The sequence below is a fragment of the Elgaria multicarinata genome, chromosome 16, assembly GCF_023053635.1.
Source record: "Elgaria multicarinata webbii isolate HBS135686 ecotype San Diego chromosome 16, rElgMul1.1.pri, whole genome shotgun sequence".
NCBI classification, from domain to species: Eukaryota; Metazoa; Chordata; class Lepidosauria; order Squamata; family Anguidae; genus Elgaria; species Elgaria multicarinata.
The window spans coordinates 12,047,250-12,074,274 of record NC_086186.1 but is presented as its reverse complement, the minus strand read 5'-3'; the positions used below and the strand labels follow the sequence as shown (position 1 = coordinate 12,074,274).

The 27,025-nt window shown below is 45.7% G+C and overlaps 1 protein-coding gene across 1 annotated transcript in view; it reads right to left on the bottom strand.

Annotated features, from left to right (window-relative positions):
- TRIP4 (thyroid hormone receptor interactor 4) overlaps positions 1 to 24,745 on the bottom strand; it is a 49,538-nt gene extending 24,793 nt beyond the window's left edge. Inside the window, exons 1-10 of the mRNA XM_063142770.1 lie at positions 24,637 to 24,745; positions 20,860 to 21,026; positions 18,995 to 19,131; positions 17,396 to 17,620; positions 16,032 to 16,110; positions 14,214 to 14,343; positions 11,972 to 12,187; positions 8,068 to 8,191; positions 6,595 to 6,782; positions 3,598 to 3,722 (exon numbers count right to left, since the gene is read on the bottom strand). Coding sequence (XP_062998840.1) covers positions 3,598 to 3,722; positions 6,595 to 6,782; positions 8,068 to 8,191; positions 11,972 to 12,187; positions 14,214 to 14,343; positions 16,032 to 16,110; positions 17,396 to 17,620; positions 18,995 to 19,131; positions 20,860 to 21,026; positions 24,637 to 24,722 — 1,477 coding nt within the window. The 5' untranslated portion in view covers positions 24,723 to 24,745. The remainder of the gene's footprint in view (positions 1 to 3,597; positions 3,723 to 6,594; positions 6,783 to 8,067; positions 8,192 to 11,971; positions 12,188 to 14,213; positions 14,344 to 16,031; positions 16,111 to 17,395; positions 17,621 to 18,994; positions 19,132 to 20,859; positions 21,027 to 24,636) is intronic.
- Between the last annotated feature and the right edge of the window lie 2,280 nt (positions 24,746 to 27,025).

Sequence of the window (27,025 nt, the reverse complement as noted above, 5' to 3'; positions counted from 1 at the left end):
TGCAATCTGAATATTGCATTGTGTTCACATGGTAGGATTTTATTTCCTGCAGAACTTGAAGTATTTAGTTAAAAATGAGGGGCAAAGAGAAAGAAGGAAGGGAGGCGAATGCCAAAGGAGGCAATAGCACGGGGAAAAGGGCAGCATTCCTAGCCCACCAGATGAGTTGGACTCCAGCTCCCACCATCCCCAGCCAGCATGATCATTGCTGGCTGGAGATGATGGGAGTTGTATCTAACACAGCTGAAGGGCACCAGGTTGGGGAACACTGAAGTAGGTAACGGGAAAGCCCTCAGCCCATGCATATTCAAACCTCGTCCCACTCCCATAAAAACTAAATATTACCAACAACACACACATCTATCCCTCTGTGTTTCCATTTTCCCTTGCTGCTTCCTATGCCTAAATGTGCCTCCTGCAGAAGACCCCTGTGAGGCCACCCCTCTCACTCACTTCAATGCCTCAAAACCCATCTTTCCGGTGAAGGTTTTGAACCCACCTCCTGGTCCCCAAAAGCCAAACTTCTGTAACTGAGCTTAAGTATGTGTAATGGAAATAATCACATAGTCTAGGCCTGGTCTGCCCCCACCCCCATTTCCCACCCCTTCCCCTGTTGTCTCCCCTGGGTCTATTTTTAGACTGGATGCCCCACGGAGCCCTCTTATTCTACGTACACAGGCAGCGCTATAATAACAGAATGCACACGTTCCTCCAAACGCCCAGTTCTTCATCAGATTCCACTGCTGTGAGGAATCTGCAGAGCACAATCCATACTGGAGCAAATCAGCATGGCTCAGTTCAGTCAACACATTAGTCAACACAGTGCGAAAACTCCACTCAACGGTTGAGTTTTTAGGGGACACACCGCACACCACACGGTCTAACTCCACCATTCTGTGACTGTGGGTTACCATGGAGTTGAGTGAAGTCCATGGTGATGTTTGACTGACAGTTCCTCCACCCTCTCTCCTCCCCCGGTCTTCCCGATGGTATCCCATCAGCTATTGCTGCAAAAAAACCAATCCCGGTAGCTCTCCTAGAGCGGCACTCACTCCTTTCGCCGCTCTTGCCAGGGAACTCTGTAGCCAGTGGGAAAAATTGCCGCAACGGAAAACTCGACAGAGCCCACCACACAATGGTTGTGCAGGAGCTCTCCTCTGCACAGCGTGGATATTCAGCGTGGAGTGTTTTCCCCCCCAAAAAAACCTCTGACGTGGGGAGGAGTTTTCCCGCCAGACAACACATTTCTCAACGGTGGTGTAACAACTCCACTGTGGAGTTCTAAAACCACCGTTGAGAAACGTGTTGTTTGAACTGAGCCTATTTGTCAGTGGGATGGGGCTGCTTCGGTACCACCTGCCAAACCAAACCAAAAGTACATCTGAAGTTTTGATTTGGCAACTTCAACCATGCCAAATGACTTGCCCTTCCCCAGTTTAGCAAGAGTGACCTGGATTACAACACCAGAACCTGCTGCGACTGCATCCAAGACAGTGCCACAGGCTAGAACCCTAATCGGACATATCAGATCTGAATGCTAGTGAAGGCAGACATTACTGCCAATGTCAAGAACGATGCAGATCTTCCTTCACGTCTAGTCATGCACCAAGTTGAAGCGTAGGCGAGGAATGCCCAAGCATTTCCCCCTGACATCGCGGTGCCCCGTCCACCTTTCTTCCAGCGGTTTGGATCCATAGGATCCTGTGCAGTGTGGAAATGAAGTCTCTGAGGGAAGGGAGCCGATATATAGAAGAGAAGGAAAAAATGTGCAAGAGGAGGAAAGGGAGAGGAGTCACGTGGGAAGGAGGAGGGAATGCAAGGAGGAGGGGGAAACTGAGAGAATGGGATCTTCGTTTAAAACAGGGAAGCTGAGCCTCTAGATCAGTGGTTCCCAAAGGGAGCGGAACCGCCCCCTTGGGGGTGGCGGGATTGCATGGGGGGGCGTTAAGAGGCAAGGGGGTGGCAGGGGGGCGCTAAGAGGCAAAGGGGCGGCACGGGGGCGCTCGAGGTGGTCTTTTCCGAGAAGCGCCTCTCTAGAAGGTCTTAAAACCCAGGGACATTTTTCTGGGAAAAGGTAGTTTGGTCCCAAGCCATATAGGGGAAGAATCCACACATGTATTATTATTATTATTATTATTATTATTATTATTATTATTATTATAATATTTATTTGTATCCCGCCTTTTGCCCAATGCTGGGCCTCAAGGCGGCCTTACAAAGTTTAAAACATTTTTTGGGGGGGGGGCGGGGGAACAAAACCATAAACGTTTAAAATACACAACAAAATTATAAGACATTAACATACTGTATTTCTTCGATTGTAAGACGCCATCAATTGTAAGATGCACACTAATTTCAGTACCACCAACAGAAAAAAACCAACCTAAGACACACCTGTGATCCTAAGATGCACCCCATTTTTAGAGATGTTTATATGGGGGGGGGAAGTGTGTCTTAAAATTGAAGAAATAGGGTAGATGGAGGGCCAGATTATTCTCCAAAGGCCTGCTTGAACAAAAAAGTTTTAGCCTGCTTCCGAAAGCCCATCAAGGAGGGAGCCAGTCTAGCTTCCCCGGGAAGAGAGTTCCAGAGCACTGGAGCAGCCACCGAGAAGGCCCTCTCCCACGTTCCCACCAAGCGTGCCTGTGAAGATGGCGGGACTGAAAGAAGGCCTTCTCCAGAAGATCTCAAAGCACAGGCAGGCTCATAAGGGAGAATATGGTCTTTCAAATAACCTGGACCTGAGCCATATAGGGCTTAATACCGTTTAATACCGTTTAAGAAGAGTCCGTTTAATGGTGAATTGAAATGTTTCAAAAGCACCAAAACGCTAATGAAGAGACATACCCTGCTTGGTGTGCCTTGCCATGCCGGCTGCAAAACAGAGGCATTCGCTCTCTTTTCCCTCCCTCCCTCAGCAAGCCTGCGGCGGGTGCTTCGGATTTTGAATAAATATTAAATTGTTACTGTTTTGAATTTTATTGTTATTATCTTCCTTAGTGGGTTGTTGAAAACTGCTATTCTGAATAATTATTTTTATAGTGTAGGGTAGGGGGCACTGGGCATGAGGTTGTGGAACCAAGGGGGCGGTGACCTGAAAGAGTTTGGGAACCACTGTTCTAGATGGACAAACAGCTTCCTACATTTCGAAGTGTTGCGTAAATGAAGCAGAGAGGGAGGAGCAGAAAGCACATCCGCCCCTTAGTCTGGTTGAAGGAAAATCCTGACTTGCATTTTAACCTGATTTCTTTTAAATTCCCAACATAGCTTTATCGCCAGATGCAAGCTAACAGAAACAGCCGTTCCTACCATGAAGATGTTCCCCACCCACCCACCCCAGTAGCATTTAATTAAAAAACTTCACGGTGGTTACGAGAATATAGACAGGAGGAGATCGAAGGGGAGGGGAGGAAAAGAAGGAAAGGTTAGAGCGAAGAAAAGGCAACGTGCTGCAACTATTTCCAGATCCTGTTCATTTCACAGCATCTCACTGTGCAGCCCAAAAGCTCCTTTGCATTTGGCCTGCTGGTCTTGAAGTAGAAACACCTTGACACAGTTAAAGGGACCCGCAATCCCAACGTCTTTAAGAGGGCTCACCTTCCTGGAGCAGGATTCTGTAGGTGGCCTCCAGCTCACAGATTTCCTGAGCGGACGGCTTTTGAGCTGTAGCTGCTACCCATAACCGACCCCGATGCGATGTGTACCAAGTCCTGCCTTCTACTCTGGGGAGAGAGAGGGAAGGATAGGGGAGGATCAGGGACAGATCTCGCCTCCAGCAGGCGTGGCGTTCCACAGCACCCTCACAACCCGGGGAACGTTTTCAATGGCCATTTCCGCATCCAGGCTGCTCACTCTGCGGGACGGCGGGCACCAGACACTCGATTCGAAAAGAAAGAAATAACAACCGAAGTACAAAGGTTGCAAGCTGAAAACCCATGAAAAGCTTGGACGTTAACGAGGCTGGTTTCAGAAGTACGATCTTGAAAGCACCAGAGTGAGGTTTTATACGTTTTCCCATTTCTTCGCCACTAGCCACTGTCAAGTTTCTTCAAGCTATTAGGTAGGAGGTTAGAAACAAGCTTAGACAAAAAGAAGCCGCTGAGGGTCTCTGAACACTTTCCCCCGACCCTCAAATCTTGCCATTTGAACTTCAAGAGGCCTTGGGCTGGTCACAGCCTCTTAACCTAACCTACCTCACAGGGTTGTTGCTGTGAGGATAAAATAGAGAGGAGGGGGATTATGTACGCCGCCTTGGGCTCCTCGGAGGAAAAAAAAGGTGGGATATAAGTGTAATAAATATGAATAACCCCACTCCCCTTGCCAGCTGGGTGGTGGCGGCGGCGGTTTTGCAGCAGCCCTGAAGGCAGTGCCAGCACCTGCAGCCGCAGTGGCTGCTCTTGTGATGGCTGGGTTTCCCCAACTTTGAAAGATCTTGTATCCTTGGAGGGGGGGGTAGTAGAGAGAGATAGAGAACTGAGGGACTGCCAGTGCTGGATCTGTAAAACACAGAGGGGTCCATGCCCTCTCCAAAGTCTCAAAAGCCCAGAAATCAAACAAGACGACCAAGTGATGAGGCACTGTGCCCATCTTAATTTACCATATTTGCACTGTGTCTTTTCTTCAAGGAGCTCAGAACGCTGTAGCCAGCCTTCCCCAACCTGGTGCCCTCCAGATATTCTTGTCTTCAACTCTCACCAGCTTCCAGCCACCCTGGCCAATGGCTGCTGGGCTTGGTGTTAGTCCATCAGCTTAGGTTGAGAGACAGCAACTTGCCCAATGACACCCAGTGTGCTCCACAGGTGAGCAGCCATTTGTAACCAGGCCTCCCTGGCCCAATAGCGTTCTAGCCAATAAAATATACCGGATCTTTACAAATCAAGGGTATCAAATCAAGTGCTATCAAAACAGGACTTGAACAGTTGATCTGCTAGTCTAAAATCAGACACCTTATCCTTTAAGCCAGCCCAGCAGAGGTGGGGATGATGGTACTTGTAGTCAAATACATCAAAAGGGTGCCAGGTTGCAGGAGGCTGACTTCAAGCTATGCTGCAATTCGGTTCAAAATTTATCTCTTTTCCAGCAAGAGAAAAGAGGAAAATAGCACCACCTAGTGCATGATATTGGAGGTAAAAATAAAAATTAGGCCTGGTCACCATACCAAAATTAAAATATTGGAAGATAATCCTTTTAAGAATATATAAATTATATTCTTAAAAGAATAGATTCTTAAGAATATATAAATTATATTCTTAAAAGACATTGCAGTGTTCCTATTCAGTTCCAATCTTCCTGGATTTCCGTTCCCCAAACTCAAACGGCTGTTTTGGGGGCTCCCCACCCCCAGCGCTTCAGGTTTCTGTTCCCTTTCCCTCGTCCAGGAAAAGAGTGCCTCTTACCAGCTTTGCCAGGCAAGCCAGCTGCTATCCGCACTCTCAGGTTACGCACTTACATTCCTTCGTCATGCGCTGGCAACCTCCAGCCTGAATTACCCGGGGCTTTCCTTCAAGACTGTTCAGAAGCGTTAATCAATCTCCCAGACAAGTCTCCTTGCTTATTACAGTCACTGAAGAGTCCTTGTTCTTCCACTGTTTACTATAGCTAATCCTGAGCAAGTACAAAGCAGGGCCTTCTCTGTTGTGACACCCCACTTTGACCGATTTTGCACAGGACAAGGGTGGTTAATAAACCATGGTGGCTTGTTAACCATCCCTGCATGTGCTAGTTCTGAGCAGCCTGATTACTCTAATTACAGGTGCAGGTTGTCACGACGTCCAAACCTGGCAAGGGTGGGTGACTAGGTTGGTTAACAATACCCAGAACCCCCAATCTGTTGTAGGGTTGCTGGGTGATTTGCTAACCACCCCAACTATTCACCCTTCCCAGGTTCGGATGTTACAAGCTGTGGCCAGAGAAGGAAATTAGGGAAATCAGCTGGCACGCACGAGAATGGTTAACAAGTCACTGTCGCTTCTTAACCATCTTGTATCATGCGAACCAAGCTTTTCATTATCTATTATTTTATTTATTTATTTATTGCATTTCTATACCGCCCAATAGCCGGAGCTTCCACAGGTGACTAAATTCACTTTAATTTAGAAAGGATTTTGCTGAATACACTGGCATTTATCTACTGTGTTCTTGGCTGTTTTTATTATTTTACATGATTACCTTTAAAAGCAACTTGTCTGTTGCTTTGAGTGTTGTGTGGCCAGAAAGAAAACTTTTAAAGTAAATAAATAAATAGAGCGAACAGAGCTGAATCTGGGTGTCATGAAACAGCAGCAAATGCTTATCTTATGCATGTTTAGACAGAAAAAAATCCTACAACTCGGGAGTTATAGGATTTCCCCCCTGTCTAAACATGCATAGGATTGCGGCTCTATTGTTATATGTTTTACTGCCGATGATTGGGAGAGGCACTCGTGGGATTTTCTGCCTCAGGTGCCAGAATAACTTTACTCACCTTGGGTATTGTGGGCCATCATGGGGAGGGCAGACAGCACAATTTGCTAGTCGGCATCACAGAGCAAAGTATTTCGGGCTGTCCCTGCACACCCAGGCTCAGAGCGTTCCCAACGACAGGCCTCTGCTTACCTTTTGATCCCTTTGACCAGCAAGGAGGCCCAGGGCTGATGCATGCTTAGGCACCAGCCATCATCTGAGATCTCCTGTATTTCTCGGTCCTGAACCCGTAAGCGGCTTCTTTCCAAATTTGTCTCGCTCCCAGTCTCTGCAGGTGGGCCGGTCTTCTTGTGTGGAAGCAATCCAGTCTGCTCCACCCACTTTGATATAGGTTTTTAAGGAGGGGAATTCCAAGACAAAGAAAAACACATTATAGAAGGTTAACCCTTCTCTCTTTAAACTAGATCAGTAGGTGCTCTTTCGCTTGTGGGCTCTGGGTGTCATCACTGCTCATCATGCTCTCTCCATCGAGCACACAAAGCTAATTTGGAAAGGCCCAAGGGCAACTACTTAGGTCATAGGAGAAGCAGGCCAGAGCCTGGAACTTTCCGCTTGCAAAGGCTGTGCTCTACCACTGAGCTATGGCCCTTCCCCACTGATTCCCAGTCAGACGGCAATTTAGGATAACCCCCAGAGAGAAAGTGACTATATATTATTCGCAAGGATGCCTCCGCTAAAACGTGGACCAAGCGAAAGCAAGAATGAAACGGAGCACGACCGAGACCTGGCAGGAACTCAGTGAGAGCTGCATTGCCAGGGATGGGAAGGAGGCCTGCTTCATGGGCCAGGAAACACAGCTGACTTTCCCCATCTCCAATCCTACGTTTAATCCTCTAATCTATCGAAGAGGGAAATGCAACACTCTATCTAGAACAGGGACAGGCAATGTGTGCCCCTCCAGATGTTGTTGGACAACAACTCCCATCAGGCTTCACCAGCAGGACTGAGCCCCTCCTCATCTCTCGGCCCTTATTTCACATTATAGCCCTGCTCGTGCTCTCCGCTCCTTGAAGGCTAGGATTCTTACTCACCCAAGGGTTTCTACTTAGAATCATAGAATCGTAGAGTTGGAAGGGGCCTCTAAGGCCATCGAGTCCAACCCCCTGCTAAAGCAGATTCCCCCTGCTTTAGGAATCCACCCTAAAGCATCCCTGACAGGTGGTTGCCCACTTCCCTTGCTCAGCTCTATCCATTCTCTCTTGCTGCTCCCTATCCCTCAGATTCTCTTCCAGATAATTTGCAGATGGCGGCTTCAATGGCTGCTTTTAAATCTCAGTTAAAAACGTGCGATTTTTTTTGTTCCAAGTCTCTGGAACCTTAGTTTAGATTTTATTCATTGTTGGTAATGTTGATTATTTATTCTTGCAGTGTTTCCTGCCCTTCATTTTGGTTTGTTTTTGTGATTTTATTAGCATGTAAGCCTTTGTGGCAGGGATTTGTCATTTCATTTATTTTTTATTCTGTACAGTGCCATGTACATTGATGGCGCTTAATAACTAAATGAAATTAATAATAACGATGGCAGTTCAGTTCAACAGAAGATGGAGGGCCACATACTCCCCATCCCTGAGTTTTGTCAAGAGGGGAGTGGGGAAGGGTACTGACCACAGGGGCTGGCTGGAGAAGGTTTGGATTCACGAGGACTCCAGGCTCTTCACGTTTCCCTTCAGGGCTCTGCTTTGACTTGCTCAAGGTGCCGCTGTTGATCGCTTCAACCGTTTCATCCAACCTGCAAGGACAACCAGCACGCTTTAGACGATTCCCTACAAACGATCTCCATTCTGTCCTTTCTGTGCCTTAGGTTCCTAAGAGATGTCGGACCTGGCCACGGTGACACATGCCTTAGTTACATCTCGATTGGATTACTGTAACGCGCTCTACGTGGGGCTGCCTTTGAAGAGTGTTCGGAAACTCCAGCTGGTTCAAAGAGCTGCAGCCAGATTGTTGACCGGGGCTGGTTACAGGGAGCACACAACTCCCCTGTTAAAACAGCTCCACTGGCTTCCAGTCTGTTTCCGGGCACAATTCAAAGTGCTGGTTATGACCTATAAAGCTCTATATGGTTCGGGTCCAGGTTATTTGAAAGAACGTATTCTCCCCTATGAGCCTGCCCATGCTTTGAGATCTTCTGGAGAGGCCCTTCTTTCAGTCCCACCTTCTTCACAGGCACGCTTGGTGGGAACATGGGAGAGGGCCTTCTCGGTGGCTGCTCCGGTGCTCTCTTCCTGGGGAAGCTAGGCTGGCTCCCTCCTTGATGGGCTTTCGGAAGCAGGCTAAAACTTTTTTGTTCCAGCAGGCCTTTGGAGAATAATCCAGCCCTCCATCTATGTTAATGTCTTATAATTTTGTTGTGTATTTTTTAATTGTTTATGGTTTTGTTTTCCTCCCCTCCCCATGTATATTTTAAACTTTGTAAGGCCGCCTTAAGGCCCAGCATTGGGCAAAAGGCGGGATACTACTACTACTAATAATAATAATAATAATAAGGTATGTCTGGGTTTGTATGTCTAGTGAGTGCGGAATATTTGACTGAGTGGGTGTGGCTAGTGATGCTGCGAGAGAGCGGGAGGGAGGAGTATAAATAGGGTGGATGGGGGGTTGTGGTCTAGTCTTGTCTTGTCTGATTCTGATTATTATTCTTGTGGAGTGTCTGAGGCTTGTGCTTCTTGGGAGTGTTTGGTGTGCGAGGAGTGAGAAGAGACAGGACTTTAAGGGACTTGGGATTGTTGTTTTAAATATAAAAATAAGTTTGCTCTAAATTGAAATACCAGAGAGCTGTTCAATTTCAATAAACGTTACTTTGCGTTCTGTTACCACAAACCACGCGTCAGCTCGGAGTGATTACCTGCTATATTACGCAGCATAAAAACATCTACCAATACACCTGCAGTTCAGTACCTCAACAACAGAACCTATTTGCCAAAACCCCTTTACCTTGTTCCCTCACATATAGGGGAGAGCTTGTGTTGTTTTTACCCTTTCCTCTGGCTTTTCAAGGGGTGGCGCTTGGCTTGAGAAGGGTGTGCTAGGCAAGGCCTTCTGGGTGAGGTCGGTGTCGTCGCACCCCACTTCAGCTGAAAATGCTTTTCCAGGCTCCCCTCACCTCCTGTGCTACATGAAACTTCACTGCATGAAAAAACCCCACACCTGCATTCTTAAAAACTCAAAGGTGCTTTCCGGGCAGTCTTCCTAGCAGACTAACCCCTAGTTTCAATATTTTACATAGAAGCCTATACTGCTAAAAATGGAACATGTGTCCATGTGGTGTCTTCAGGATGAGGACACGACTAAGATGCTGGACTAAAATCCCTACAGCAGCATGATTCAAACAGCGCTCTGCTTCACGTCAGGCAATTATAGCCATCACTGGGAACAGATGCAAGGAAGCGTCATCCAGGGAGCTGCATCAGACGCTGTTCCAAATACGCTCTGTTCTTGTTTGTGCTGTTTGTGCAGTTGACTGTCATATCACAGAACAGAAAGTGAGACGGCCATAGACAGAGTAAATTGGATGCTTGGAATGGGGGAGAAGAGAAAATATCAGTGAAAATATCAATGTAAAGAAGGCAAACTCCATGTTAGGCATTATAAGAAAAGGAATTGAGAATAGAACGGACAGTAACATACTGCTCTTATACAAATCTATGGTGCGACCACACTTAGAATACTGTGTATAGTTCTAATAATAATAATAATAATAATAATAATAATAATAATAATAATAATAAATTTATTTCTTACCTGCCTCTCCTTTTAGATCGAGGCAGGGAACAACATTAGAACAAGAATCAATACATCTTAAAAATTCATGATTTTACATTGATCTGGATAGGCCTGCCGGAAAAGGCTAGTCTTTAAAGCTGCCTTAAAATCACACATAGAGTTAATTTTACGAATCTCCTCTGGCAGGCCATTCCACAATCTGGGGGCGACAGAAGAAAAGGTCCTCTGGGAAACTGATGTCAGCCTAGTTTTAGCTGACTGAAGTAAGTTCACTCCAGAGGACCTGAGTGTGCGGGGCGGACTATATGGGAGAAGGCGACCCCACAGGTAACCTGGACCCAAACCATTTAGGGCTTTAAAGGTAATGACCAACACTTTGTACTTTGCCCGGAAACTAATTGGCAGCCAGTGGAGTGATTTTAATGTTGGTGTAATGTGGTCACCCCTAGGTGTACCGGTGACCAACCTGGCTGCCATATTTTGAACTAGTTGAAGTTTCCGAACTAGGTACAATGGTAGCCCTATGTAGAGCGCATTGCAGAAGTCAAGCCTTGAGGTTACCAGCGCGTGCACTACTGTCTTTAGGTCTTCTGACTCTAAGAAGGGGCGCAGCTGGCGTATCAGCCGAAGCTGATAGTAGGCACTCCTGGCCGTCGCATCTATCTGGGCTGTCATTTGGAGCGACGGATCCAGGAGCACCCCCAAACTGCGAACACAGTCTTTCAGGGAGAGTGTAGCCCCATCCAGAACTGGTTGACACACCTCCAAACCTAGGTTGTGGCCTTTGACAGCGAGCACCTCCGTCTTGTCTGGATTCAGCTTCAGTTTGTTTTTCCTCATCCAGCCCATTACTGCCTCCAAGCATTCATTCAGAGGAGACACACTATCCTTAGCCGATGCTGTTATTGAAGGCATAGAGAAATATATTTGGGTGTCATCAGCATACTGATAGCACTCCGCCCCATGCCTCTGGATGAACTCTCCCAGCGGTTTCATGTAGATGTTAAACAGCATTGGGGATAGGATGGCACCTTGTGGTACGCCATACAACAGCTCCTTTTTTGAGTTCTGGTCACCACATCTAAAGAAGGATATTATTGAGCTGGAAAAAGTGCAGAAAAGGGCAACGAAAATGATTAAGGGGCTGGAGCATCTCCCCTACGAGGGAAGGTTACATCATCAACTGGGATTGTTTAGCTTGGAAAAAAGGAGGCTAAGGGGAGACAGGATAGAGGTGTACAAGATGATGCATGACGTGGAGAATGTGGATAGGGAGACATTTTTCTCCCTCTCTCAAAATACTAGGACCCAACGGGGTCATCCCATGAAGCTGATTGGTGGGAGACTCAGGACAAATAAAAGGAAGGACTTCTTCACACAGCGCATAGTTAAATTATGGAACTCACTACCGCAGGATGAAGTGATGGCCACCAATCTGGATGGCTTTAAAAGGAGGTTGGATAAATTCCTGGTGGTGAAGGCTATCAATGGCTACTAGCCCTGATGGTTGTGTGCTATCTCCAGTATCCGAGGCAGTAAGCCTGTGTGCCCCAGTTGCTGGGGAACATGGGTGGGAGGGTGCTGTTGCACCATGTCCTGCTTGTTCATTCCTGGCCAATGGCTGCTTGGGCACAGTGTGAACAGGGTGCTGGACTAGAAGGACCCTCAGTCTGATCCAACATGGCACTTCTTATCAGCCCCCAAATTCCTGTTCCTGCCATTTGCCCATTCCTCCTTGCCGGCATCCTGAACCCACCGCCTTGCCCTACTGTGCCAGGATACTCACTTGCTGTGATATTCTGCCAGGCCGCCCTGTTCCTCCAAGATCTGCCGCCCGGCAAAGTCGATGGTGACCTTCCTGGAGAGCCGCGAAGCATGCCGCAGCTCACGCAGCTCCTTCTCTCTCTTCTCCAGCGCTTCCCTCTCCTGCTTCGAGAGCCATTGGTTGGAATCGGTGGCAAAGTAGTCCGACTCGTCGTCAATCACGTGGGTTCGGCGCACACTGGCAAGCAAAAATGGAAGACGGGCACCAAAGAGCCCCAGGGGAGACAGTGCATAAGAGGCTGCTTTGTACCAGATCTGATTATTGGGTGGATATACGGCAGTGGTTCAAAAGGATCTTAAGAGAGAGGCCTTGCACGTCACTTGCTCGGATCCGTTTTTTACCTGGAGCTGCCAGGGATTAAAACCTAGGACCTTCTGCCTGCAAAACGAGTGCTTTACCATCAAGCTCCAGTCCCTCCCTTCACAGGCTTTGGTGCCTACTGCAAGTACAGCAAAGAAGGTTGAGATGCAGAGTTTACTCAAGAGGAGTCCCAGGATTCTTATGGGAGCCCACATTTAGCAGATGGGCCTTTTAATTTATTACATTTATATACCGCCCCATAGCCAAAGCTCTCTGGGCGGTTTACAAAAGTTAAAAACGGTGAACATTAAAAAGTATACGAAATTTAAAACCATCAAAAACATAAACAGTATAAAAACAACGGCATCCATTTAAAAACAACAGTTTGGGGGTCCGTTAAAAAACAAACAAACTTAGCTTTGTTAAATGCTGTTAAATGCCTGGGAGAAGAGAAAAGTCTTGACCTGGCGCCGAAAAGATAACAATGTTGGCGCCAGATGAGCCTCATCGGGGAGATCATTCCATAATTGGGGGGCCACCACTGAAAAGGCCCTCTCCCTTGTTGCCATCCTCTGCGCTTCCCTTGGAGTAGGCACTTGGAGGAGGACGTTAGATGTTGAATGCAGGGTACGGGTAGGTTCATGGCGGGAGAGGCGTTCCGTCAGGTATTGTGGTCCCAAGCCGTCATCCTAGCTCTTGCACAGAGATGCTCCCCAATGACAAATATTGGAAGCCCTACCTTGGGAAGTGATAGCCAGCCAATAACCACCACTCCCATCCTCCACAATAAAATGTACGGCAGACGCGGTCACTTTTACACATAATTAGTATTGGGCTTCGTAAGTAGGTTACACTCAGGACGATGGCTTCCTTTCATAGGTCTACATTCGCTTAGAGCATAAAAATGAACCAATGGATCACAGCCTCATACATATACGAGGGATGGAAGCAAGCAAAGCAAGGGCTGTTTCTGGTCTGGCAAATTGGCTAGGTGAAGACTCCTAACAAAACGCACCCCTTTGCTGGAGGTTATCCTGCTGGAAGGCAAGTCTAACTAGCACAGATTCTAGCTGTCAGAAATTGGGCCCCTGGGTATCTTCCCATTACAGCAAAGAACCTGCTGAGTCAAAACTGACGCGCACGTGATTTGGTGAAGGCTTTAAACAGAAAGAGAAAGAGCAAGGCTCAGGGGCCAGGGATGGAAAAGACAAAATCTTAAATGTGGGAAGAAATTAGGCCCAATGGTTTAGCAGAGAGCATTTAGTTTATGCAGGGGTGGGCATTTTGGGGAGGTATTTTCACTCTAGACACTCCCACTGGCCACATTAGAGAAATAAAATTATTATTATTATTATTATTGGCTGAAATGCTCCATAGCATTTGGTAGCGCTAAAAGGGTTAAATCTAGTTGCAAACAAAATTAAATTTGATGTCCTTAGTGCTCATTAACTAGCATGGCGCACCATTATGTGAGTGTGGTGCCAGTGTGGTGTAGTGGCTAGAGTGCTGGACTGGGAGTTGGGAGACCCAGATTCTAGTCTCCATTCAGCCATGGAAGCTCACTGGGTGACTTTGGGACAGTCACAGATTCTCAGCCCAGCCTACCTCACAGGGCTGTTGTTGTGAAGATAGAAATGGAGAGGAGGATTATGCACGCCACTTTGGGTTCCTTGGAGGAAAAAAGGCAGGGTATAAATGCAATCAATCAATTGTGTTTGCAAATTTAAAAAAAATATTTGGGGACATGGAAAGGGGCAGTGGGGAGGGGGGTGGCTGCATACAGCCTGTGTACTGCCCACCTCTAAGCCTGTGGTACAGTCTGCCCACATGGAAGGCTGGTTGGATACTTAACCTCAGGCATCCTATCCATCTAGATATATTTCTGACTTGCTCTGTCACATACCTTGTTTTGTCATACTCCAGGAGTTTGTCTTTGTGCTTCACAGCCACCTCCAGCCCTGCCTTGAGTCGAGCCTCTTGACGGGGCAACAGGTCCTTGCCACTTATATCTGCCTTACCAGAGTTCTCAGCGCCTGGGATCCAGAGAATCTCATTACAACTTGCACTCCATGCACCAATTCACAGGCCTACCACCCCCACTGGACTGTACGGATCCAACAAGCACAGATGGCCTTTTAGGGACCATTCCACAGGCACTGATGCAATTAAACTCACACCCACTTTAAGATTGCAGAAGCAAACTGCAGGAGCAGGCACAGTGTGGACAGATGTGACACTGAAGTGAACTGCGATACTCTTGCCCCTCTTCTGATCCAAACCTGTACGCTCATTTCTGCACAGTCTCCCCTCTGTCCCTACACAGAGAAGATCTCTTCCATATGATCTGTTTGATTGACCACTGTCCCAGGCTGCAAGAGTATAATCCTGCCTCCTGCTACCAACTGTCTCTGCAGAGGCCACCAGTGAGGGAGGAAGCAGCAGCCAGGCACCTCTCCACTGTGCCTGGGTCCAGCTCCAGCTGAGAGCCCCCTCCCTCCTGCTGTCAACTGTCTCTGCAGAGGCCACCAGTGAGGGAGGAAGCAGCAGCCAGGCACCTCTCCACCGTGCCTGGGTCCAGCTCCAGCTGAGAGCCCCCTCCCTCCTGCTACCAACTGTCTCTGCAGAGGCCACCAGTGAGGGAGGAAGCAGCAGCCAGGCCCCTCTCCACCGTGCCTGGGTCCAGCTCCAGCTGAGAGCCCCCTCCCTCCTGCTGTCAACTGTCTCTGCAGAGGCCACCAGTGAGGGAGGAAGCAGCAGCCAGGCACCTCTCCACCGTGCCTGGGTCCAGCTCCAGCTTAGAGCCCCCTCCCTCCTGCCACCAACTGTCTCTGCAGAGGCCACCAGTGAGGGAGGAAGCAGCAGCCAGGCACCTCTCCACCATGCCTGGGTCCAGCTCCAGCTGAGAGCCCCCTCCCTCCTGCCACCAACTGTCTCTGGAGAGGCCACCAGTGAGGGAGGAAGCAGCAGCCAGGCACCTCTCCATCGTGCCTGGGTCCAGCTCCAGCTGAGAGCCCCCTCCCTCCTGCTACCAACTGTCTCTGCAGAGGCCACCAGTGAGGGAGGAAGCAGCAGCCAGGCACCTCTCCACCATGCCTGGGTCCAGCTCCAGCTGAGAGCCCCCTCCCTCCTGCCACCAACTGTCTCTGGAGAGGCCACCAGTGAGGGAGGAAGCAGCAGCCAGGCACCTCTCCACCGTGCCTGGGTCCAGCTCCAGCTAAGAGCCCCCTCCCTCCTGCTACCAACTGTCTCTGGAGAGGCCACCACTGAGGGAGGAAGCAGCAGCCAGGCACCTCTCCACCGTGCCTGGGTCCAGCTCCAGCTGAGAGCCCCCTCCCTCCTGCTGTCAACTGTCTCTGCTGAACTTTGCAACTAAGATTGTAGTGCCTGAATTTGCTTTCCTTTCCCCCCTCCTCCTCCTCCCTCCCAATCCCCTTTCCTTTTGTGTCATGTCTTTTAGATTGTAAGCCTGTGGGCAGGGACTGTCAAGAAATACTTTTGTAAGCCGCCGTGAGAGCCTTTTTTGGCTGAATGGCGGCATAAAAATCCTTAAATAAATAAATAATAATAATAATAATCACAGCTTGCCCAAAAAGCACTGGTTGGCCCATCTTCCAGAAGATTTTTTCTCCTTTTTTCGCTTTTTGAATAATCACTTCACGATAGCAAGTGCAGCTGACCCTACAATGAGATCTGGTGTACAAATCTCCAGTAATTTACTAACCTGCCAAGAGCTTCTTCAGCAGCTTCTGGCTCTTGTTAGAATCTCGCTGCAGGACATCTTGCTCTTCTTTTGTGCAGACCTAAAAGGGAACAAAGAACTGTAAGTGGATTTTCTGGATCCATTTCAATTGGGGTTTAGGCCTGGTTTTGCAATGCAAGCTGCTTTGGTTACCCTGTGGGATGATCTGTGCTGGGAGAGGGAGGGAGGGAGGGTGAACCTATTAATTCTTCTGGACCTCTCAATAGTTTTCGATACCATTGACAATGGTATCCTTCTGGAAAGTCGTCAGGACGGTGAGTGTGGCAGGATTACATTGTTGTGGTTCTGCCCATGTTAGGACAATAGGTTCTGGAAGGTGATGCTGGGGGATTCCTGCTAGACTCCTTGGCATTAATTTATGCTTGGAGTCCTGCAAGGTTCCATCCTGTCCCCATGCTGTTTAAGGTCTACAGGAAACCGCTAAGTGAGGCCATTTAGCTGTTTAGAGTGCCGTGGCATCACTATGTCAATGACACACAACTCTTTTTCATTGGACCCCGGTGAAGCAGGGGAAGTGTTCTATCAGCGCTTATAACAGAGAGAAAATGGTATGTTTTTAGAGCATTCTCCCCAATGCATTCAAGATATATTCAGAGTGGGGGGAAATGTCTGAATCAAGCAAACATTAAAAACTGCAAATTGTCATTAACACTCTCCAGCTGAGAGGTACAATTTTCAAACAAATTATTCTCCTGAACGTACTTTCAACAGGCAATTCTGCTGGTCACAATGAGACCTCAAAATGGGTTTAATTGTCCTGAATCACTCACCAATCAGGTTCATGAGATGACCACAACGGTTCTAGTATGAGGACAGAGGGAGAGAAATGTTTGCCTATCCACTTCTTGGCACCATGCATAATTTTGTACACCTCTATCATGTTTCTCCTTACTCGCTATTATTTCCTAAGCTAAACAGTCCTGGGCGTTTAACTTTTCCTCATAGGGGATTGCTCCGTGATCCTTTTGCCCTTTTCTGCACCTTCTCCAACTCTACAAGACCCTTATTGAGATGTGATGATCAGAACTGTACACAGTATTCTAAGTGTGGTCCAACCATCGATTTGTACAAGGGCAGTATGGCACTGGCAGTTTTAATTTCAATTCCTTTCTTTGTAATTTAGCTTCTCTGGACACCACTCAGAGAACTTTGGTTATTGGGTGGTCTAAAAGTGCAAATAAATAATAAACAGAAGAGAGAAAAAAGCTTGCCTCTTTTCGTGCAGAAGACAACGCTGGGCAAATCCAACCCCATGCATGATCAGTTACAGCTAAGCAAAGCAGACAGGGGAGAAAAATAAATATATACCGGAGGCTGTAACATACCAGAGTCCCACAGAAGAGGCAAGGCCCGGAACCCTCTTGCTCGCAGACAATGCGTCCGCATGTCAGGCAGTTGTTGATGAGTTTGTGTTTCTGGGCCAGGCATTCGCAAGGGTGGCGTCCCGGTAGCATGACTGCCAGTTTGTCCTGACCTTCCTTCGTGTACAAGTTGACGTATTTTGCCTTCTTCTTGGAGGAGGAGCTGCTGCTGCTGTTTATCTCCTGGGCCTAATTAAGGGAGGCAGGGTGGGGGTGGGTGGGAAGAGAAGAGAAATACATTGGAATTCATCACCCATTTTTACTTCTTTCTCGTTGACATAAAGATTATGGAAGGTTGCTTCACACTAAAAATACACATCAAGCAAACCATTGTCTCATTGCAGGAATTGTTTGGTAGTCAAGTTTTCCTGTGCCTCAGATAATAAGATGATGCATTACGCTCCACCTATCTGGGTGAATTCACTGCATTCATGTTGTCTGTATTTTCACGTTTATCAATGTACTTTGTCCTCCACTGTGTCGCTTAGTCAATATATCTGCTGAAGTCAACACCTCATCAACCCAAACCTCCCCAGGCCGTAATCAAACAAGCTGTTGGTCTTGGAGCTTTTGTCTTTACCAGGCTTTGAAAAGACCTCATACACGCTACTTGGGGGAAGGAAAAGGAAGAAACACCTACGATCAAAGCGCTGTGTGGGACAGCATTTTGTGTCCATGCAGCCCTAAAAGATCTTGTGGGTGTGTTGGCTGGTTGGAGAGAGACGAAAGGAAAGCAGTGTCCACTGCATATCAATTGAGTCAGGCATCATCTGTCGCGCTTTTATGGAGCTCTAGCCGAGATCCTCTGCTTTCCTGCTGCCAATACCCATTGCTGAGGCCTCCTGAGAAAGAGGAAGCAAGCAGCCCCTCCCTTGTATTTAGATCCAGCTTCCAAGATCTGGTGAAAGACTGCCTGTCACCCAGATGATGAGGACGATAATAATAATATAGTAGTATTAAGCTAAGCTCGGTTATCGTAAGGGGACAATGTTTCTGGGGAAAGAGAACTTAAAGAAACGCTCAAGACGACCTTGGGACAACAGCCAAGAAAACAGCTTGACTGAGATAAGGCATGTTTATTAATCCTTGGACCTTTTAGCGCCAAGAGAAGCAGCAGCACATCCTGCCTTTGCATGTTTGTTTTAATAATCACCAAAACAAAAAAGTGTGGAAGAATGTATCCTAGAACTCGGAGTTGGAGTCAGGCTGCTTCCCTTTTTATTTTATTTTTCCTACTTATGTTCTTGAAATTCATGTGAAAAAGCGACCAGAGTAGATAATCAGAACCAGGAGTCCCATGCCTCAACAAGTGAAAAGGTGAAAATCTGTGACATCCAGAACAGCTGTGTCCTCATTAGTCCCCATGACTGGCAAGCAATGGCTCCTTTGAGAGTACAAATATAATAATAATAATAATAATAATAATAATAATAATAATAATAATATAAAGTAAGAAATTTCCATCAACAACCCTTTCTTATTTTGAAAGTTATACTTCTATCTTGCTATAAAAGTACCCCCGCAAAGCGATGTGTCCCAATGACAGACAAGGAATGCACCTACCTTGGCTAGGTCAAGTGGTGTTTTTACTTCCTCTACAGGCTGCTCGGTTTCAACATAAACAGGTGCTTCCAGTTTGTTTCTCCCTTTACGTCTTCCCCTCTTGGTTTGGTCTCCTAGCCGAGGAGGCTCCAAAATATCTAAAGTTACATACAGAACACACACACACACAGAGAAATCAATGGTGTTGTGTGTGTAGATCTATTCCCTTCCCTCCTTGTAACATCTAAGCCAGGGGTGGGTAACTTGTGTCTCCCCAATGTTTTGGCCAACAACTCCCATGATCCCTCACCATGGACTATAATGACTAGGGCTGATGGAAACTGGAGGCCAAACTCTCTGCAGGACCACACAAAGCATGACATGACACCATCGTGTTGATGCTTTGCCCCACCACCTCTATCACATCAGTGGTTGTTGATCCAGGTCAATATGAAACTATGTCACATCACTGCATTTACCTAGACATAAAAGAAAGGGGGGCATAGAATTGTCTGATTTGCAAGTCTTATAATACCCAGAGAACGCTGGTAAAAGTACTATCAGCACCCTTCGTTTGGAGCACTAGGAACCATTAATGAATAGTTCCTGGTGTTCTAAATAAAGGGTGCTGGTTCATGTTTTCCATGAACACAATTTTATTGGAATCAGGGATAGACCCTGTTCAGACGACATGTTAAGCCACAGTGGTTAAGTATTCCAAGCTAAACGTTATGGCTTAACACGTCGTACGAACCATGACTTAGCGTGTCATGTGAACCATTCAAACCATGGTGGCCTCATAACCATGGTTCAAACACACTTACTAACCATTTGCTGCAAAAGGGTTAGTGGCCTAACCATGGCTTAGTGGGTTGTCTGTGAAATATGAGAAAGGGGTGGATCTTATCGCCGCTAACAGTCACATATGTAGCAAAGGTGGATAAGATACTATAAAAAGCTTTTAATGCGCTAAAAAAAGGTCACTGGTCACAGGAATTAAAATATCTATACACTGTATAGTATTGTATTCAAACCACAATGGAAAACATTCAAAAAGTAAAATTCAGATATACTTACACTGTGCAGTATTACTTTCAAACCACAAAGAACAATATTATTCAAACACCAAACGCGTTTCAACCTACAGGTCTTCCTCAGTGGTGAAATATAGTATGCATGAACATAAGCTGTTAAAGACTATTTTTAAATCGCCACCGCCACTTGGTATTTCTATCTTTTGCCTTTCAGAATGTAAGTTAGGCTACTATATTCTAGCTATTGTGAAAGCTTTAGAATATAGCCTCATATCCCAACCACTGGGCTGATATTTTGGTGGAAAAAGGCTTCTTTCTTAACTGTGGCAGGGCTAGCACCGGTTGCCGTGATATTCCAACCTGTTGTTCTGTTCGCCCCTTTCTCATATTTTACGGTTTTGATTTCAAGGGGTCTGGATAGGTTTTTTTTCTTACCTATTAGTGTGTTGTCTGAACAGGCCTATTGTCTAATATTTAACCTGGGGTAGGGCCTTCTCGGTGGCTGCTCCAGTGCTTTGGAACTCTCTTCCCGGGAAGCTAGACTGGCTCTCTCCTTGATGGGCTTTCGGAAGTAGGCTAAAACTTGTTTATTCCAGCAGGCCTTTGGAGAATAATCTGTCCCTCCATCTATGTTAATTTTCATAATTTTGTTGTGTATTTTAAACGTGTTTTTTCTTTTTTCCTTTTCAATGTATGTTTTAAACTTTGTAAGGCCGCCTTGAGGCCCAGTATTGGGCAAAAGGCGGGATACAAATAAATATAATAATAATAATATATTGAAAGTGCTGATTTCTCTCTAACTATTAAACAATTATTCTTCTGCTTACTGCATCATTTTCTGCACTCACTTACCATCTTTTTTCCGATAAAGTGGCAAAAGATCAGATGTTGGCTGACAAGATTTTCGCCACCTGTCTACTAGTTCTTCAATAAAGTGCTTCTTCTTGCCATCCGTCCCCTGGATTAGGTCAGCGACATACTCTCGAATCTCCTCCTCATCTTCAATAGACAAGATATACCTAAAGAGGGACAGAAAAGAAAAGAATTGTAACAGCACCTTACTCAAAAAACAAAGTAAAAGCTACATTCCATCTGTTGGTGCTTAAATTCTCCATGCACTTCCTGTGCAATGAAATTGCTATGGGCCCATGTGGAGGGCTAAATGAGACAACAAGGATTAGAGCAGCCTTCCCCAAACTGGTCCCTTTCAAATCAGGTAGACTATAACTCCTATCATCCCAGCCACATGACCATTTTCCCTATTAGCTGGAGATGATGGGTTGGGGAAGGCTGGATTAAAGTAATGGCCGAATGCAGCAGAAAACAATACTCAAACTCCACCCTCATAGAAGGTCAGTGTCCCCTTTCTTCTATTTTTTTTTTAATATCATAAAAACAAAAGCTTCATGGGATGACCCCATTGGGTTCTAGTATCACAAGAGAGGGAGAAAAATGTCTCCGTATCCACATTCTCCACACCAGGCATAATTGTGTTCACCTCTATCATGTCTCCCCTTAGCCACCTTTTTTTCCAAACTAAACAAACCCAGCTGTTGTAACCTTCCCCCATAGGGGAGATGCTCCACCCACTTGATCATTTTAGTGTCCCTTTTCTGCACTTTTTCCAGCTCTATAATATCTTCTTTTAGGTGTGGTGACCAGAACTGTACACAGTATTCTAAATATGGTTGCACCATAGATTTATATAAAGGCAGTATAATACTGGCAGTTTTATTCTCAGTTCCTTTTCTTATAATGTCTAACATGGAGTTTGCCTTCTTTACAGCTGCCACATTGGATGGACATTTTCATCGAGCCATTCACCACAACCCCAAGATCTCTTTTTTGGTCAGTCACCACCAGCTCAGATCCCATCAGGTTATACTTGAAGGTGGGGTTCGTGACTTGGGCCAAAGCTAGTGCGTGTTTACTTATTTTCTGTTATTTTCATAACATCAGTCTGAAATATCTCCCACTGACAGAGCCCATTTATAAACATGAGTAAAAAGTTGAATTCCAGTATATGAAGGCTTGCTTGCCTTCTCCTCCGTGAATTTGTGTAATTGCTTTTTAAAGCCTTCCAAATTGGTGGCCATCTCTACATTTTGTGGGGACAAATTCCATAGTTAAACTATATGCTGTACGAAGACATACATACTTTAATCTGTCTTAAATGTTCCACCACTGGGGGATCCCAAGTTCTAACATTATAAGAGAGGGGAAAATACATCTCCCTATCCACTTTCTCCACACTGCACATAATTTTATACACCTCTATCATGTTTCCCAGTCCAGAACTGTACACAGTACAGTTTATTTACTATTCCTATCTGAGCGATTCCTAACATGGAATTTGACTTTTGCACAACAGTCCCACACTGGCTCAACATTTTCATTAACACCAAGATCTCTTTCTTAGTCAGTCACTGGCACCTCAGACCTCACCAGTGTATATGCAAAGTTAGGATTTTTTGCCCTAATGTGCATCCCTTTACATTTGCTTACATTAAACCACATTTGCCAGTTTAATGCTCATTCCCCTGGTTTGAAGTGAATCTTTGCATTACCAAGCAATTCTGAGTCTAAGCCTTGGTGATTTCTGCTCAGATTAAACCCTTGTTGAGCCCTTTCTAATGTCGTTACAGAGTTAAATCCAGATGACTTTAGCAAACAACCCCCCATCTAGTCTCTCCTGTGTCATTATCAGAAGCTTGATTTGCAGAAATCAGCAGGTGGAGCTCTTCACAGCCGATATCTCAGTATTAGCAGCTGCTAATGCTTGCAGATAAAGCTGCTGTTAAGGAAGAAGATGGAGGAGCCATAAAACAGTTAAGCAACTCAAAAAGCCAGTTCTGTTCAACTAGTATTGACATCCATACTCACTTGACACCTTTAACCATTCATTAACAAACAGAAATAAATATGTTTTGTCTTGACTGGGAAAAATACATCATCTATAGCATGATTTCTCAACAAGGGGGGATATTTTAGGGTTCCAGGGGGGGAATTGGGACCACTATTCAGCAAAGTATTATGTCCTGTAGATTATGTCTTCCTACACGTTATTAAAAACATCCCAGAAATGTGTCATGTCATCTACAAAAGCCAGTCCTTTGCTCTCTTTTCCCTCCCTCGCAATGCTAGAAGTTTCCAGCTTCCCATGTAAAGGGGCAACACAAAGCATGGGAGCTGAGAATGCAGATGGGGCCGCCCCTTTAAACGGGACTAATACAGAAAAAAATAAAAGATTTTCAATATTATATGCATATTATTTGGAATGCACCTTTTGAGTTAGACTATCTTGGGAAGGGGGGAATTATATTCTGAACAATGGTGAAAGGGGGGAATAGAGCAAAAAAGGTTGAGAACCACTGATCTATAGGAACTCCTTATTCACCATAACACCATAGAGAATCGGGCACAAAAATGTGCAATCTAATGTACTCCCCTAATTGAAGAACAATAACTTTAAAGTTTTTTTTAGTTAACTAATTATTATTATTATTATTTATTTATATAGCGCCATCAATGTACATGGTGCTGTACAAAATAAAACAGTAAATAGCAAGACCCTGCCGCATAGGCTTACAATCTAATAAAATCATAGTAGAACAATAAGGAGGGGAAGAGAATGCAAACAGGCACAGGGTAGGGTAAACAGGCACAGGGTAGGGTAAAACTGACAGTATAAAGTCCGAACAACATCAAGTTTTAAAAGCTTTAGGAAAAAGAAAAGTTTTTAGCTGAGCTTTAAAAGCTGCGATTGAACTTGTAGTTCTCAAATGTTCTGGAAGAGCGTTCCAGGCGTAAGGGGCAGCAGAAGAAAATGGACAAAGCCGAGCAAGGGAAGTAGAGACCCCTGGGCAGGAGAGAAACATGGCATTAGAGGAGCGAAGAGCACGAGCGGGGCAATAGTGTGAGATGAGAGAGGAGATTAATTATAGCTTTATTATTTTTTCTTTACAGTCTATTGTATTGGCCAGTGGATCAGATTTTTTTAAATTGTTTTTGCAATAACCCATGTTGATTTTAAGCAAATAAGGTGAACTGAAAGACAAACATTCAACAGGTATCTTACATTCTGCTTTATGTTCAACTTGTTGAAAAGAGCTGATGAATGTTTAACATTTGCTTGAGGTGAAGGACAAACCTCTCCCGCTCCCACACTCATTCCACATACAGAAGCTGACCAGATGGGCAGTTGGACCTTAAAACAATGGCCTCAGCATCCTTCACTGCATTTGAAGGAAGCAGGCTAGTTTATGGGGCACCGGACAGGTGACGTGGCACACAGCTCCAAATTCCCAACACCTCCCCAGCACCCCTGAGGCAGCTCCCTTAGTCTGCCTAATGGTAAGAGAGCGGCCTCTTCCCAGAGCCTGCACCTGTTGAATTTCTGCCTGACCTACACCTGTTACAAGCACAGGAATTTTGCCAGGACACAAAGTACCAAACCGCATTAGCGGTGCTTGCCTGTCAGGCCAAGAACTCAACCGTTCGCCCATCAGCCCACCATCCCTGTCCCCACGACCAGCCTGAACACACAGAGGGGATTTCTACAACGTTACAACCGCGACAGAGAGCCGGCTCGGCCAGTCTATCTCCCCTCCTCTTATTCCCGCAGCTCACTGGACAAGCTCCTCGCCAACATCCAGCGCGAAGCCGCCACGCAACTGCCCCATACACCACGACACGAGCGCCCCAGCCGTCGCCATCTCCGCTTTTGCTCGAGTCTTCCTCGGTGTTGGCGGAAGGAAAAGACCGGCGCACTTTCGTGAGGAACCGGCAAAGCTTTAGTGCAACGCCCAAAGATCTCGGCTAAACGACAAGGGCTGCGGATCGAGAGTTCCGGCCCTAATAAATCCGGAATAACAGACCCTCTACAATGAAATGTTTAAATGCGGTGTAGGGTGTGTGTGTTTTTTAGTCAAACACCCCTTTTATGTGAGGCTGGTTAGGAGAATAATTGGCCTGAGATTATCTGGTAAACTTCATGACTAAGTGGGAATTAAAAGTTACTCTCTCTCTCAGACTAAACTACTTCACAAGGTTGTTGTGAAGATAAAAAGTGTGACTAAGGACCCCTATAACGCTCAAGTATTTGATTGTAGAGAGGTTGCTCGGATCCATTCTTCACTGTGGCTGCCCATTTCTACACCTTTTCCAGTTCTACTCAATATCCTTTTTGAGATGGGATGGCCAGAATTTTACACAGCATTCCAAATGTAGCCACGCCATACATTTATTTAAAGGCATTTATGTAAAGCCATTATGATATGGGCCATTTTATTTTCAACCCCTTTCCTAACAATCCATAGTATGACTGACCATATGAAAAGGAGGACAGGGCTCCTGTATCTTTAACAGTTGTATTGAAAAGGGGATTTCTGCAGGTGTCATTTGCATATGAGGAGAACCTGGTGAAATTCCCTCTTCATCACAACAGTTAAAGCTGTAGGTGCCCTGCCCTCTTTTAAATCTGGTCAGTCTAGTATAGCTCCTGCACCTTTAACTTTTGTGATGAAGAGGGGATTTCACCAGGTTCCCCATATATACAAATGACACCTGCAGAAATTCCCTTTTCTATGCAACTGTTACAGGAGCCCTGTCCTCCTTTTCATATGGTCACCCTAGATAATCCATTTTCATTTCCCCCACACGTGGAGTTGGCAATTTCATTGTGCTCTCCACCACAACCCTAGATATCTTTGCGGGTTAGTCACCAGCTCAGAAGTGTGTACATGAAGGGCAATTAGAAATTAAGAAAGCTGGCAGGGACATGTGTGTGTGTGTGTGTAAATAGTGAGAAGGATAGAAGAGAGAACAGTTAATGAAGAAATGAAAAGAGGGGAAAAGAAACAGAAAACAGAGAAAGACAGACAAGTTGGAGAAATCCATCTCACAAGTTCTTACTCTCATGCTGGTTCTGCTGTTCCAATGGCCAAGAACTCTGAACAAGTGCTTTCTGGATTCTGCAGCAGGTGGAAAAATGTTGCACTATGTCTTGCTAGTCTTTTTCTATATTCTTTCCGCTGTTACATATACAAAAAGAGGAAGATATTTGTGGGCTGAGCTGGCCTTGATATCAAGAGCACCAGTAGAAGGGAAGGGGGTGGTCCTATGTCCTCTCCCTCTTTCTATCCTTCAAAGGGACTGTGAATTGTTAAAAAGCTGGGTTACGCTACATCTCATAATGTAACTGCTTGATTTATGATTTGAGATCTATATCAATCTTCCATTCTATAAAGCAACATTACTGTTACATCCCAATGTGAAATGTTCAAAAGACAAAAGGCAATGACAAGAATTGGAAAAACTAAAAAACTAAAACAGAGCAAATCCTCTTCTCCAGGATTCAGGAAAACAGAGATTAGCCAGAGAAAAACACCTAAATATTAGTTAGGGGAAAGTGTGTGTTCCCATATAATCTTTGTTCCCATATAATTTTTCCAAAACAACAACATCCATTTTTTCTGTATTCCATTTGGCTATCCCATATTCATTGGTATCTTCATTCCAATGAATAAGCAATTCTGCTTTGACTAGTGGCCAAGTAAAAAAACCACTTTGTAACGTCAAACCCTTGCTATTTCAGAAAATATCTCTTTGTAGTTTGTCTTAAACAAGGGCAACTGACAAGTTCCCAAGGATCTTTATTGGGGGAGTTCTGAGTTACTCTCAAAGCTGGGAAGATTACACGGGCCTCACCAGCTGTAGGGAGTATTCAATCCCATGTCTTCATACTGTTCCATTGTTTATGACTGAACCACACCTATCAATCTGTGCCCTTTTGCATTCCAACATCAAGGACACATGTCTCCCCTCTGCTGTGCAAGCTGAAAAGACAATTATGGCTGTTTGAACCAAGATTTTTTTTCCCATCAGGCCTTTCTCACCTGGGTCTAAACTAATATAAAAGGCCAATCTATTATGGGCTGATAACTAGCAATTGAACACGAAGCAGAGAAGTTGGAAAGGACCTTGGAGAGTAGAAATAAACAGTTCTCATAATGGAGGG